This window comes from Homarus americanus, unplaced genomic scaffold, assembly GCF_018991925.1.
Source record: "Homarus americanus isolate GMGI-L3 unplaced genomic scaffold, GMGI_Hamer_2.0 scaffold40108, whole genome shotgun sequence".
NCBI classification, from domain to species: domain Eukaryota; kingdom Metazoa; phylum Arthropoda; class Malacostraca; order Decapoda; family Nephropidae; genus Homarus; species Homarus americanus.
In genome coordinates, this window is record NW_024729811.1 from 564,526 (window position 1) to 578,693 (window position 14,168).

Below are 14,168 nucleotides of genomic sequence, written 5' to 3' on the forward strand. Positions count from 1 at the left end.
TTTAGTATCAACTGGATTAGTACATATCATATGGTGTTAGTAAATACATACTAGAAATTTACCACGATTATCATTTTTTTATTTTTTACATATTTTACACGTTTCTACAGTCGAGTTGATATACAGTAATGCGATAAGTGAGTGGAAACGATACACCATGGGTTATATTGGGGTGAAACAAGGGGACAGGCACAGTCAGGATCATGTCTTGACAGTAAATATATCATTATTGCGATGGTAATATCTATCAACGTGACAGTATATGAGTATGAGGTTTCCAGTGGTATAGTAAAAGTAAGTGTCAAAAAATATTAATACTTAGATAATATAAATAGCAATTATCCTGGTCGTTCTGAATATGTGATTGCAGTAGTAGTAGTAGTCGTCGTGGGTGGTTGGTTGTCGTAGTCGTGTGGAAGTCTTTGGTATCTGCATCTCTCGTTCGCGGTGATGTTTGACTGACATTTATTGTACTGTATTATTGGATATTTTTCTTCCTCTTCATTTTTATTGTATCTTTCCTTGTCGTTTTCTCTCTCTCTCTCCTCTGTCCTCCATCTACACAACAACTTCCACCTCCCCTACTTTCCCTTCTACCTCTCCGTCCCCCCCTCACCAGTACTCTCCTCCCTCCCATCACCAGCAATTCTCCATCTTCTCTTCACCACTACCTTCTCTTCACCACTACCTTCTCTTCCCCTCAACTAACGTCTCCTCCTCCTCCTCCTCCTCCTCCTCCTCCTCCTCATTCACCAGCATCTTCCCCTCCCTATCATCTTTCCCCCCTTCAATATTATCCCCCATGACTCCCCCCACCACCTCCCCCTTCCTCACCATTATCTCTTCACCTCTCCCTTCACCAGCGTCTCCTCCCAGTATCTTTCCCCTCCACCACCTCGTCAACACCTTCACCAGCCAGCCAGCCAGCCAGCCACCTCACCAGCAGAAGATCTCCTGAGGGAAGTATCACTCACGCCCCGTCGACGCCCAGAAAGGATCTCATATCTGAAATTATGGAGGCGTAAAGTGGTATATTGTCTCCGTTAAAGAATGGAGAATGACGAGCGGGCATGCAGGAACTACCGGTGGGGGGTTATGATGGCGCTGTTCATAATGGTGATAGTGGTGTGTATGATGATTGTGGCGATGGTCGTCTCCCTCACACGATGGTCCCTTGGGAATGTTGGCAGTGCTAGTAGTGGTGGTGGTGAATCCTGTTGATAATGGTGCCACAAACAGGTCAGGGTAGGAGGAGGAGAAGTGGTGGTGGAACAGGAGGAGAGGAATGTACTGTAGGAGAGGGAGGAGGAGGTGGTGCCGGATGCGGTTACAGGCGATGAGAGAAGCACAAGCATGGACAAAGGAAGAGATAGAGAATGTAGAATGGGAGGAAGAGGATGAGAGGATAGGGAGAAGAGGCTGTAAGATAGACATCACTGAGACGAGGTTGTGGGACGTAAGATTTGCAGGGACTGTAGATTGGCTCTGAATGGACGGCTTCTGTGGGCAGGGGTGTCTGGCCTCCGTGTTGCTCTATAGTACCTCAGGCGGCAATGGATCTGAGCTGTCCTGGTTAGCGGGTATAGGGGGGAAGGGGTGCAGATAAGGGTGTGGGGGTTAGCTATGGGGTTAGGGTGTGTGGATTAGCTGTGGGAGTGTGAGAGAACGGTGGTGTTAGAGTAAAGGGTGTGTAAAGATAAGGAATTGGGGAGAGTTGGGTGTGGTATATTTACAAGTATAGACCGACGTATATACGCGGGATTAGTGGGATTTGAGGAGGAGTATATTGGGGAATGTGAAGAGGAGCAGTATGAGGGTGTTACGGTGAAGAGATTGACATTTAGCCATAAGGACGGCGTGGATGAGAGCGTGGAGTGAAGTAGTAGAGGGACACGGGTGTATACAGGCGCTCGAGGGAAGTGGTGGCTGGTAGATAAGTTCTCAGGGTTGTCTTTGAGGGAGTGAAGGACACCAGTCACAACTCTGAAATCCTCGCCATCTGCTTCCTCCTCCTCCTTGGTGGGTATCATTTCCACGCGCTAAGTGTACCTTGTACACCCGTACACACAAATTACAAACTCGGCTTCTGTCCATGGCCGAGTCAACAGGTACCGAACAGAGGTGATTTGTTCAGCAAACAGTGTAATTATGTGCTCATGTTGGGGCGGTGTACGGTAGCCAGGGGTAATAGCGGTGTTCCCTGGCCGGTGAGCCAGCGGGGCGTGGTAGTGATATAGTAATGTATGGGATCACCACCTGGCTCTCTCTCCTCCAGGGGGACACCACAGTGGGGAGGGACAGGAAGGGGGTTATGAATACTTATGTTCACTTAAAAAGAGTAACTTTCATGTCAGTGGTGTAGGCTCATCTCACTTTAGTTTTATGACAGGTTCATAGTGTCCCGTATGAAAAGAAGGGCTGGTGTTAAACTCATACTGAAAAGGATTGGCAGTCATTGTGTGTGCGCGCAGTGTGGGGGTCCAATGGCAGGCCTGGCCAACCCTCGCTCCAGCCACAATTATTCCCCGTCGCCCGGTAGCCGACACCTCACAAATGAGTTAGGGCGCAGATGTCGGGAGAAAACTGCGTATATGAGGGGGAACTTTGTGGGAAGAAGCATGTGTGAGCTGATTTAGGAGAGGGGTAAAAAAAGTAGTCCCCGGCGGTGTCCGTTAGTGCTGAGGCCTCATTGTGTTGCCCAGATAACGAATTTATGCGTGGCCATGTTATCACCACCCCCACCCACCCCTACTACCCCCACACCACCACCACCCACACCCCCACCACCCACACCCCCACCACCCACACCCCCACCACCCCCACCACCCACACCCCCACCACCCACACCCACCACCCACCCCACCACCCACACACCCCACACCCCCACCACCCACACCCCCACCACCCACAGTACCACCACCATCCCAGAAACCCTTCCTCCTCAGTTGTCATCATCGTGTTGTCTAGTATTATAATCGTTATCGTTTTGATGCACAACCTCTTTGCCTCTCCCCCTCCTGCACACCTCCCTCCTACCACCACCCCTTCCTTCCCACCACCCCTCCTGCCCACCACCCCCTCCTGCCCACCACCCCTCCCTGCCCACCACCCCTCCTGCTGCCACCACCCCCTCCCTGCCCACCCCCTCCTTGCCCACCTCCCCTCCTGCCCACCTCCCCCTCCTTGCCCACCTCCCCTCCTACCCCCTCCCTGCCCACCTCCCCTCCCTACCCCACCTCCCCTACCCCCACCCCCCTTGCCCACCTCCCCCTCCTGCCCACCACCCCTCCTGCCCACCTCCCCTCCTGCCCACCTCCACTATTTATGAATTTGTTTATTTTCACAGGCAAGATAGAGAGTTGCCCAGGACTTGTGCCTATTTAGCTCCCAATAATTATAGTTTGTTCACAGCGGCGTCGAGTGATGTTCCATTTCCCTTGACACGTCTTCCTTTTCCTTCCTTCCTTCTCTTCCTTCCTCGTGTTATTTTTTATTTATTCCATATTTAACTGTTCTCCTGTTTATTATCTCACCTTACCCTTGTATATTACTCATTTTGTTCCTTTGATCTTAATTCCCCACCAGTTTCCTTGGCTCTCTTTCCTCCTCCTCTCCCTTTCCTCCTCGTCCCCCTTCCTCCTCTTCCCCCTTCCTCCCTCGTCCCCCCCTCCTACTCTTCGTCCTTCAACTCCTCTCCCCTTCCCTCAACTCCTCTCCCCTTCCCTCCTCCCGTTTCTCTCCCTCCCCCTCCCCTGGGCGTGTTGCAGGTGGTGGGTGGTCGCTACATTAACCCTCCATCAAAAACGTACCCGCTGTCGCCGCCAAATTGTTGGTATTGCTTTTGGCGTCGTTGTATTGACTCGCCCGGATTACTTTCCTGTCCATCGGGTCTTCAGTGGCTGGTCAGATGAGCCCCCAGTAATTAATGAATCCCGGGCTTAATGGGCCCCGGGCTTATTGGGCCCCAGTCTGAATGGGGCCCCGTTTATTTGGGCCCCAGTCTTATTGAATATCAGTCTTAATGGGGCACTAGTCTCCATAGATCCCTCGTGAGTCCCAATTCTTAGGATTCGGACCCACTTGACCAGTCATCCTGTTATGGTCGTTATCACACCTAGTCGTCTTATGGTAGATATAACACCTGGTCGTTATTACCCCTGATTGCCTCGTTACGGTGGTGTTGTGTATCCCTGTTTTGCCCCCCCCCCCTTCTGCATCATGGCCCCCATCATCACCTCATCTCTGCTCTCAATGTACTGTCATTGTTCCCCCCAAAACCCCAATTCCCGGGCCCATTCCAGTTCTTACCCGCCATAATTCCAGACGTCAGGCGCGGGAACGAAGCCAGGTGACAAGAATACCGATGATGACGTATGGAATCCCTCCCCCCCTCGTGATTGGTCCATTTGTTTTGTGTGCAACCAATGATGAGGCCCGTGTCAGGAATACGCACGATGATGCATGGCGGGGTTTGTGAAGTTGATTGGCTCGCCGTGTTTTTAGTCCGCCAATCAGAGGGCAGGTGGCAGAAACACAGGCGGTGACGTAGGGTGAGGGCAATCTACTGCTCTTATGCCAACTGCCAAAGGAATGTGATGGACCCACGCACTGACCCGACCGGAGGGTGGGGGTGGGGAAGGAAAATAAGACGTGAAGAGGAAGATAAATGGTGGAAAAAGTGGAGAGTCGATAACAGCGAAGAAAGAAGTGGAGAGTAGTGAAAGAAATACAGAATAGAGAGAATAAATGAGAGAAAAGGACGAAAATCAGATACGATGAATTGAGCAGTAGAGAATATAGGGATAGAAACAAGAGAAAATTTGAGAATAAAGGAGAAACGTTTAAATAGAAGAATAAATCTTAGTAAAATGTTGTGTTGTCAAGTGTGTGCTGGGGGGAGGGGGAGGAGGAGAAACAGGGGGAGAGGAGGAAGTAAGCAGGTTGAATTAGGGCGTCCACTTTATCAATCTGTCGAGAAGTGTGAAGTGTTGAGAGATGATTCCTGGTGGACGTGGTGATGGCTGGGTGTGCACGGAGGGAGGGTAGGGAGGGTGCACTCAGGAGGATAGGGAGGAGTGCACGCTGGTGGAGGGAGGTAGGGAGGTGTGCACGCTGGGGGGAGGATAGGGAGGAGTGCACGCTGGTGGAAGGGAGGATAGGGAGGAGTGCACGCTGGTGGAAGGGAGGAGCACGCTGGTGGAGGGAGGGTGCACTCGGGAGGATAGGGAGGAGTGCACGCTGATGGGGGAGGACAGGAGGAGTGCACGCTGGTGGAGGGAGGATAGGGAGGCACACGCTGGTGGAAGGGAGGATAGGGAGGAGTGCACGCTGGTGGAGGGGAGGGATAGGGAGGCGTGCACGCTGATGGAGGGGAGGGTAGGGAGGAGTGCACGCTGGTGGAAGGGAGGATAGGGAGGAGTGCACGCTGATGGAAAGGAGGATAGGGAGAAGTGCTCGCTGGTGGGGAGAGGATAGGGAGGAGTGCACGCTGATGGAGGGGAGGGTAGGGAGGAGTGCACGCTGGTGGAGGGGAGGATAGGGAGGAGTGCACGCTGGTGGGGAGAGGATAGGGAGGAGTGCACGCTGATGGAAAGGGAGGATAGGGAGGAGTGCACGCTGGTGGGGAGAGGATAGGGAGGAGTGCACGCTGATGGAGGGGAGGGTAGGGAGGAGTGCACTGGTGGAGGAGGATAGGGAGGAGTGCACGCTGGTGGGGAGAATAGGGAGGAGTGCACGCTGATGGAGGGGTAGGGAGGGAGTGCACGCTGGTGGAGAGGAGGATAGGGAGGAGTGCACGCTGGTGGAGGGGAGGATAGGGGTGCACGCTGATGGAGGGAGGGAGGAGTGCACGCTGGTGGGGAGAGGATAGGGAGGAGTGCACGTGGGGGAGGGAGGGTAGGGAGGAGTGCACGCTGGTGGGGAGAGGATAGGAGTGCACGCTGATGGAAGGAGGATAGGGAGGAGTGCACGCTGGTGGGGGGGGAAGATAGGGAGGAGTGCACGTTGGTGGAGGGGAGGGTAGGGAGTTGTGCAAAAGGGTGAAACGAAGGATTAAATAGGGAAACGATGGAAGGGAAAGAAGATTGAGTAGATGGGGTGGAGGCTAAGGTGAGTGTTGCGGGGGGGGGGGAGACATTAACCCAAGTAGTTAGTGGTGGTTATGAAGGTGGTGGTAGTGTGTGATACGGCCAGGGACGTGACGCCATCACGCTGAGGCGAGCAGGAATGTTACCCTACCTCACTCCCTCCCCTCGGTACTCTTCTCATTATCCTCCTCACTCTCACCTCAGCCCATTGTACTCACACACACTTCCCCTCTACCGCCGACAGTTATCTTCTACTAAGGAAGGGTCTTGGTTCAACATCACACCGCACAATGTTTGTTCCTGTTTCAACAACAGATAACTTGTAAAATGTTAGGCCTGTGTACCTGTTGCTGCCACATTGTCAAGGTGTGTTCCAGTGAGATGTGCTTTGCATTCAATGGACGTGTGAAGGTGTGCACAGAGGGAGTTGAGGGTCTGTGCGTTTATAAGTTTTCCTCATTATGTAATGGTGGTCGTTTTAGCGAGAATATTAACATCTTTTTCTTTTCCAATTCCAGATCCAGCCTCTGGCAGGCCCCCTGGAGGGCGGCACACTGGTCACCATAGAGGGCAGCAATCTGGGGCTGCGGGAGGAGGATGTGCAGGAGAACGTGTTCATCGGTGATGTGCCATGCCACGTGCACGACTATCGCGTGTCTGTAAGGATTACGTGCCGCACGAGCCCGGCGCCCATGCGTCACGGAGAGCCCGGGTCAGCAGATTTGCAGTTCCCTGTCCGGGTCTCCACGCCCGCCGGCACCACGAAATCCACCGTCAAATTCACTTACACGGTGAGTCTCTCTTTTTACAAATACTCAAAAGGGCACAGCAGTTTTACTCTGATTGAATAACATCACCTGAACACAGGGAATGTTTGAGTGTCATGTTCATTAATACAGAAGCTTTGTTGTTAGTAAACGTGATCAGTATTCATAATATATATACATTCAGCAATACATTGTGGATAATAACAAAAGTTCTTCTCATCTCCCCAGAACGTGACCGTGACGGGGGTGTGGCCGACTCACGGACCAGTGTCGGGAGGTACTGTGCTCTCCATCAGCGGCCGCTTCCTCAACGTGGGCTCCCACGTGTCTGCTAAGCTCGACGACCTTCCTTGTGTCGTCAACAAGACTCAGTCATCTTCCCACCGGCTTGTGTGCGTGACCTCACGGGCGTCTGCGTCAGAAGACGGTAGCAAAGAGGGTGAAAGCGTACCCAGGGTCGTGCGGACTCTTACGGTAACTGTAGATGGTGCTCATCGCACTCTCGCCTCGCCCTTCACGTACACGCCAGACCCAAGAATCCTCGAACTCAAGCCACTTCGAAGTCCGTGGGGTGGCGGCCGTCTGGTCACAGTTCACGGGACTCACCTTGACGCTATTCAGGCTCCGCGGATCACTGTCAATCTTTTTGAACGTGTCCTCAATTCCTCCGCCTGCCGTGTCCTGAGCATAGATCAAATGGAGTGTCCTTCCCCACCCTTGGACCGTGACGCCGTCCTAGCCATCTTAGAGGCCCATGACAGTGTCCGCCGTCGACGTCGAAGTCGCAACAGAAGATCGCACAAGGCTCAAAGATCTCCACGAAGACGAGACCATGACGGAGACGAGGTGGCTGTGGACGTTGGCTTTGTGATGGATGACGTCGCCTCTGTACTTCACCTCCGGAAACATTTCCCAGATATGCGGTCTCGCCTGACCTACATGACGGACCCTCGCTACTATCCTTTCCCGCACGGCGTCAAGCTGTACAAAGGCGACACACTGGTGGTTGAGGGTGAGCATATCAATGACGCGGCGGATGAGAGCGACGTTCGAGTGACCATCGGTGGATCAGTGTGCAATGTAACTTCTCTGGCGGCGACACAGCTGGTGTGCACACCACCCGAGCTTCAACCAGATCCCACAGACGAGAAAGGTGTGTCCACCCCTGAGCGGCTGCCGCTTGTAGTGGTGCACGTGGGGCAGTACCTCCGCTTTCCGCTGGGTGTGCTCCGCTACGAGCGACACCGACGTTTCCCCCTCACCCCAGAGGGCATCGCCGGATTAGCAGGTGGCGCGCTGTTCTTAGTGCTAGCGTCATTTGTGGTGCTGGCCGTTTACCGTCGTAAGTCGTCGCAGGCAGAGCGAGTGTACAAGCTGATGCAGCTGCAGATGGATAGCCTCGAGAGTCACGTCCGCACTGAATGTAAACAGGGTGAGTATTTTTATGCACTTCATCAGTGAGTCTTTGTCTAGTTTCTCAACTCTCAGGTGCAGTTATGAATATATACCACTCACCACTGATGCAAAATGTAATGAAGAAGCATTTTACTCTAGTCAGTTTGTTAAGCATTTCGTTTGGTGCCTTGTGGTACTATATCATTAAGAGCGAATGCAGTCTCTTGTGTTACTGGGTAACCCCCTTCCCTCGCCACCCTCCCGCTAATTGGTGGCTGTGTTTCCTCTGTCAACACGTCCGAGCCTCCACCCACAATGACTTGAGGCCAATCCTATCTTAACTCATTCACCACCCATGACACGTTACTGTGGTGAGATGTCTTCATATCAGTCTCCAGGAGGAGGGATATTTGGCCCCTCAGGTGTGTGTAGTAGTGGGCCGTAGTTGTAGAAAAAGAAATACTTAAAAAATAATTCACTTAGTAACCAACCACTTCTGCTGGGGTTGACCTTCTTTGGTAATGCATGACTGGCACTTCTCAAGAGTCAACTAAGAAAGAATGATACACCTGTATATTAGTATTGATAGTAACGTGGTGAGGTGAACGTGGCAGGTGAAGACGAGGAGCAAGAGTAACAAGCAGAGGAGGAACTGCTACTGTGGGTGTTGTGTTAGTGAACCTTCCCGCCACCACCCTTGTTTTCTCCGTCAACAGTCTTGCGTCGCCAATTAACCGGCCAAGTCCCTGAGGTCATCTCCCTGACTCAGCTGATCATTGGCTGGTGGTCAAGTGGTCGTTGTCTAGGGGAGGGAGGAGTGTAAGGGACCCACATGTCACTGCCTGGTGGGGTGGTCAAGTACTGGTTGATCACTGTCTAGGGGAGTGAGGGATGAGAGCTGGATTGACACTGACTTGGGGAGTGAGGGCAGGTCAGTGGCTGAGGGGTGAGGGAGAACAGTGAGTGGCTGAGTGAAGAAGAAGACATTTAATACCTTTATGAGCGTCTGAAAGAGGAGGTACAGTCGATAGCTAACTGGAGTGGGGGACAGTCAACAGCTAACTGGAGAAGACTGGTGGGACAGTTACCGGTAAGCTCCACTGGCCAGGTTCACCTCTGCTTTAGAGTGGCCATGGCCGCTGTTTGCAATCAACTAGGTAATCCAACTAGATATATTGTTTATATATTGAAGTATGGACGTGTGGCTGGTGACAGATCCTCGTTGTGTGTGAGGGTAATGGCTGGTATGGTAATTTTGGCCTCCCGTGTTGCAGCCATAACCGCAAATGATGTAATATTGTTATGGAGTTTACAGGGGTTTTTTGTGTGTTAAATCTCTCTCTCTCTCTCTCTCTCTCTCTCTCTCTCTCTCTCTCTCTCTCTCTCTCTCTCTCTCTCTCTCTCTCTCTCTCTCTCTCTCTCTCTCTCTCTCTCTCTCTCTCTCTCTCTCTCTCTCTCTCTCTCTCTCTCTCTCTCTCTCTCTCTCTCTCTCTCTCTCTCTCTCTCTCTCTCTCTCTCTCTCTCTCTCTCTCTCTCTCTCTGTTTTCCTTTTCTCTTTCCCTCACACAGACAGACACTAACCTCAGTATCTCCCTCTTGACAGCGTTCGCGGAGCTACAAACGGACATGACAGACCTGACAGCTGATCTGGAGTCTTCAGGCATCCCCACCCTCGACCACCGCAGCTACGTGATGAAAGTGTTCTTCCCTGGCGTCACCGACCACCCCATCCTTAACGACCCCAAGGTAAGACCCGACCACCCCATCCTTAACGACCCCAAGGTAAGACCCACGCCACCTCCCCATTACTCAGGTGAATCACATTAATTAGAAATAGAAGTAACAGTAGTATTTCATTCAGGTGAGTTCCAGGATGGCCGCTCTGCTGAATGTGTGGTTCACCAGAAGTTTAGACACCCCGGCTTATTTCACCTGATGGTTTAACACACTAAACCAACCCTCGACGCTAGGGTGTTTAATCAGGAGGTGAAATAAGGTAGGGTGCCTAATCTTCAGGTGATCAGGAACTGCTTTAACTTGTCAGGGTGCTCTTGGTAATGTAATCAACCCGCTGCTTCATATTCATCTCACACACTGCCAGGGCTTCTAAAGGGTTTTATCACAGGAGGTACTTAGTGGTAATCACGAGGCACTTCTCAGGAGTGGCTGAGGGTCTGGGAGGGAGTAAGGTCTTAGCATCTCACTCGGTACTATGAACTTGCCTGGTATAAGTGTCTGGTACCGGTCAGTTGTGGCTGTCGGGCAGATGAAACCTAAACCTGGATTCCAAAAAAGTCCGATATTCAGCTCCATTGTTTCTGGTGGTGTGGTGGTGTGTCCCCCCTCGTGGCGGTTTTGGGAACCAGTTACTTCCGGGCGATAAGTCGAGAACTCTAATTTGCGACGCACACACACACACCTCGTCATAGCGGCTGTGCGGGGTTATTGATATAATTGTAATCCTTTCAATAACTGTACATATACAGGTTATGGCTTACGAGGTGTAATAGTTCAGTGATGAAAGGTAACGAGTATTCATTAAAGTAGATGACCAGAATTACGGTCATATAATTCGGTTCTTAGGTGAGTGAGTGTTGAGGCTCGCACAACACGGGTACTAAAGTGTACTCATTTGTCCTCGCAGTTCACAGCCCCACATTAATATTTACTTGATATACGCCGGGGCTAAATACTGGTGACGTCAAAGTGTCCCGCACCAATAGTCATTCGAATTCGAAATTTAGTGATAATGAAATAAATGTAGATGTTTATGGTTGTTGTGCCTCATGGCTGTCAGTGGTGGTAATTTTACGGTGTGGTGACGCGCCTCATCCACCACACTAATGTTGGTCATCATCACTCACCACACTTACCACTCACCACACGTGTTGTTATTTATACAGTTATTGTACTAAATTAATGCCCAGCTATTTTCACTGTGGGCGGAGAGGAGGCAACTGTCCGATCACAATGAAATTTAGTATACATATAATTAATATATATCTGGACAGGTCGACTAGCAGGGTGTACTCTGTCTGTCTTCTGGGATTCTAAAGAACACAAGATGAACGTCCTTAGTGTGTTACGTACAGAACATGAGTACACTTTGAGTACAGTACATACCGACGTTATGAATGAGACGCTACTTCGGGTCTATTAACTCAACCATCAAGGGACTTTGTAAACATCTTGTACTTGCTGTAGCAGAAAAATAAACCCAATAACCAAGCAAATTTAAATATCAAAAGCAATAACTGGCAGCCATTAAGAGTACCCACACTACCAGTTCTCTCTCGATCGGAAGGAATATTATCTGCCACTAAACATAAATTTCCAGGTTGGTGAACGCTACAAAATATATAAAGAACATTACTGCTCCCATTAATTTAGACCTCAACCATTAGCAGCGCCTGAGAGCACCCAAACTATGAGAACTGCGTCATAATGTATACAGTACCGCAATGTTTGGGCCATGATACTACACACGATGCTAATTCCTGTCCGGGACGATACATGATATTAAGAAACGCAAGAGAAAGGTTGGCATAAATACGTAGGAATTTGTAATAACCAGACCATGAGACTTCAGGTTTATTGTTAGAGGGGCGTTTAGAGGCTGACCCTAAGCTAAAGTATAACATATCACTCAAGCTCTAGTGGATAAGGATGAAGAGAGTCGCCAACATACAGGGTCAGAGAATAGCTGCAGGGTACATTACAGGTAGTTTGTTAATTAGCTTACCTGGTGGACATTTTACAACCGAATCTACGTAATTTGTCTTGATAGTGACCTAAACCACCAGTGATTATAACATTTATTATTATTGTGGTTGTTATTGCTGTTATTGTTATTGTGGGCCATGTGAACATTATCCCCCCCCCAAGATTATTTCGCCTTATGATTAACTTAACCCAACGTAACCTAATCCCCCAGGTAACATGAGGGTAATTAATCAGGTGAACCATTTTCTTCAATCAGTACAGTACACTCCGCTGGTAAAGTCATAGGCAGCTTCGTAACACATATGGTTAATGGTCTCAATATATTTGGTTAATGGTCGACTGTTATATTAACGAGTGAGTCGCTTGTTTTTATTGAAGTTAAGAAATGTTTTGTTATTAAAGGCGTTGGGGAGCGGTGTTGGTGTGGTCAGGTGGGTGGGCTGTGTGGTATGGTTAGGTGGGTTGGTGGGTGGCATTGGTGGGTGGCTTTTAGTGTGGTTCATATGGGTGGGTGGGTGGCATTGGTGTAGTCAGGTGGGTGGGTGAGGCTCTCCACGAATCACCAACACATCCATCATGTTGAAACCCAGATTAAAACTGCACCATTAGCCGTAAGCAGCGGATGAGAAGTATGCATATTCATGATCAGCGGGGACGACGGGTGGCGGGGCGGGGCGGGCGGGAGCGGGGGGGAGTGGGAGGGTTAGTGGGGCGGGACGGGGTAGTGGATGGGTTAGTGGAAGAGCTAGTGGGGCGGGGTGGGCGACTGGGGAGGCTAGTGGGGCGGGACGATGGGTTAGTGGATGGGTTAGTGGAAGAGGTAGTGGGGCGGGGCGAGGGACTGGGAGGGCTAGTGGGGCGGGGCGGGGAGTGGAAGGGTTAGTGAGGTTGATAGTGAGGTGATGGAGGAAGGAGGGAGGGTAGTGTGGTGAGAGAGGGAAAGAAGATGGTGGTGTAACGGGGAGAAGACATGGTGATGGGATGAGGGTGTGAGAGAATGGTGGGGAGGAGGGAGAAAGCTTGGTAGGAAAGGTAGAGAGGGAGGGGGGGGGGCGTGGTAGCGTAGTGTAGACCTAATGACCGTATAAATTGGAGAGACGGGACTGGGGGGGGGGACTCTCGCTTATCTCAAGATCAAACAGATAAGTTATCTGAAAGTTGCTCGTCGTCTTTTGTGTGTGTGTGTGTGTCCACGTCTCATGTAAGCAATCTCTCTCTCCCATTGACTTCTCTGTTTATTATTATTGAATATTACTGCAGTAAATTCTCTGGGGGCGGTTATATAACAATGAAGTTTATATTTATACAGGCCGATTCACTCGCTGGTATAACCCTGAAGTCTCGCTAATAGAACCTTTATTCATGTACCGTACTCGGTAATGTTCGCTGTGGCTTGATCTCTAGGAGGGCTTCAGTCACCCAGGGGGTAGATTTACCTTCAGGTCATAGATGGTGGGAGGCTTAAATTAGGCATATCCTTTCACTTCTGTAGGCTGGCAGCGAGTGACTCACCTGCGTAACATATTATTGGGAAGGTATAATTATCTTTCTGTAATGTAAATCTGATGGTGACTGACTGGTATTACTTGGTCCTCATATTTCTTATCCATTGAGTCCCTGTCTTGGTGGAGTCTTGGTGGGTTAGTGTCTTGGAGGACCACAGGAGTAACTGGTTGGGCAGCTTGGGGGCCTATTAGTGTGGGTTCCCCTATGACCTGTAACCTATAATGGATGAACCTCACGCAGACCTGACCTTCCCAGAGTCTTACCCTGACCCTCTTAAACCAACAAGTAATAAAACCACGCTTATAGTTTTACATTACAGTCTCAGTGTAGTTCCGACGCCATTATGAAACTTTTCCTCTTATGTTAGAACTGCAGTTACGGGGGCAGCTTAATGTACGAATCTGAGACACCAAGGGTTCAGGTCGTACACCATGTGGCAAAGGTGAATGATAGGTATTAGTGGAGCCACCTGAGTGAACCCCGCCAGACAGCTGTCTTCACGAGTGGCTACCGTCTGTCTCCTCCCCAGTCAGGTAGTGGACCAGGTGTTATGTTCACTGTAAGTAACTGCGGTGAGGAACTGTAACATTCACGTACCAGGAACAAGGAACACTGTACCTGGGAGCATAAGACCTCTACTGACTAATAATAACAAATTGTCACGTTGGAAATATTAGGAATATGTTCTAAT

The 14,168-nt window shown here is 50.5% G+C and overlaps 1 protein-coding gene across 8 annotated transcripts in view; it reads left to right on the forward strand.

Moving 5' to 3' along the window:
* LOC121866828 (plexin-B-like) overlaps nucleotides 1-14,168 on the forward strand; it is a 441,813-nt gene that overhangs the window by 392,449 nt on the left and 35,196 nt on the right. For all 8 annotated transcript variants that reach the window (XM_042366560.1, XM_042366559.1, XM_042366563.1 and 5 more), the window contains exons 9-11: nucleotides 6,605-6,877; nucleotides 7,082-8,285; nucleotides 9,852-9,994. In XM_042366560.1, coding sequence (XP_042222494.1) covers nucleotides 6,605-6,877; nucleotides 7,082-8,285; nucleotides 9,852-9,994 — 1,620 coding nt within the window. The remainder of the gene's footprint in view (nucleotides 1-6,604; nucleotides 6,878-7,081; nucleotides 8,286-9,851; nucleotides 9,995-14,168) is intronic.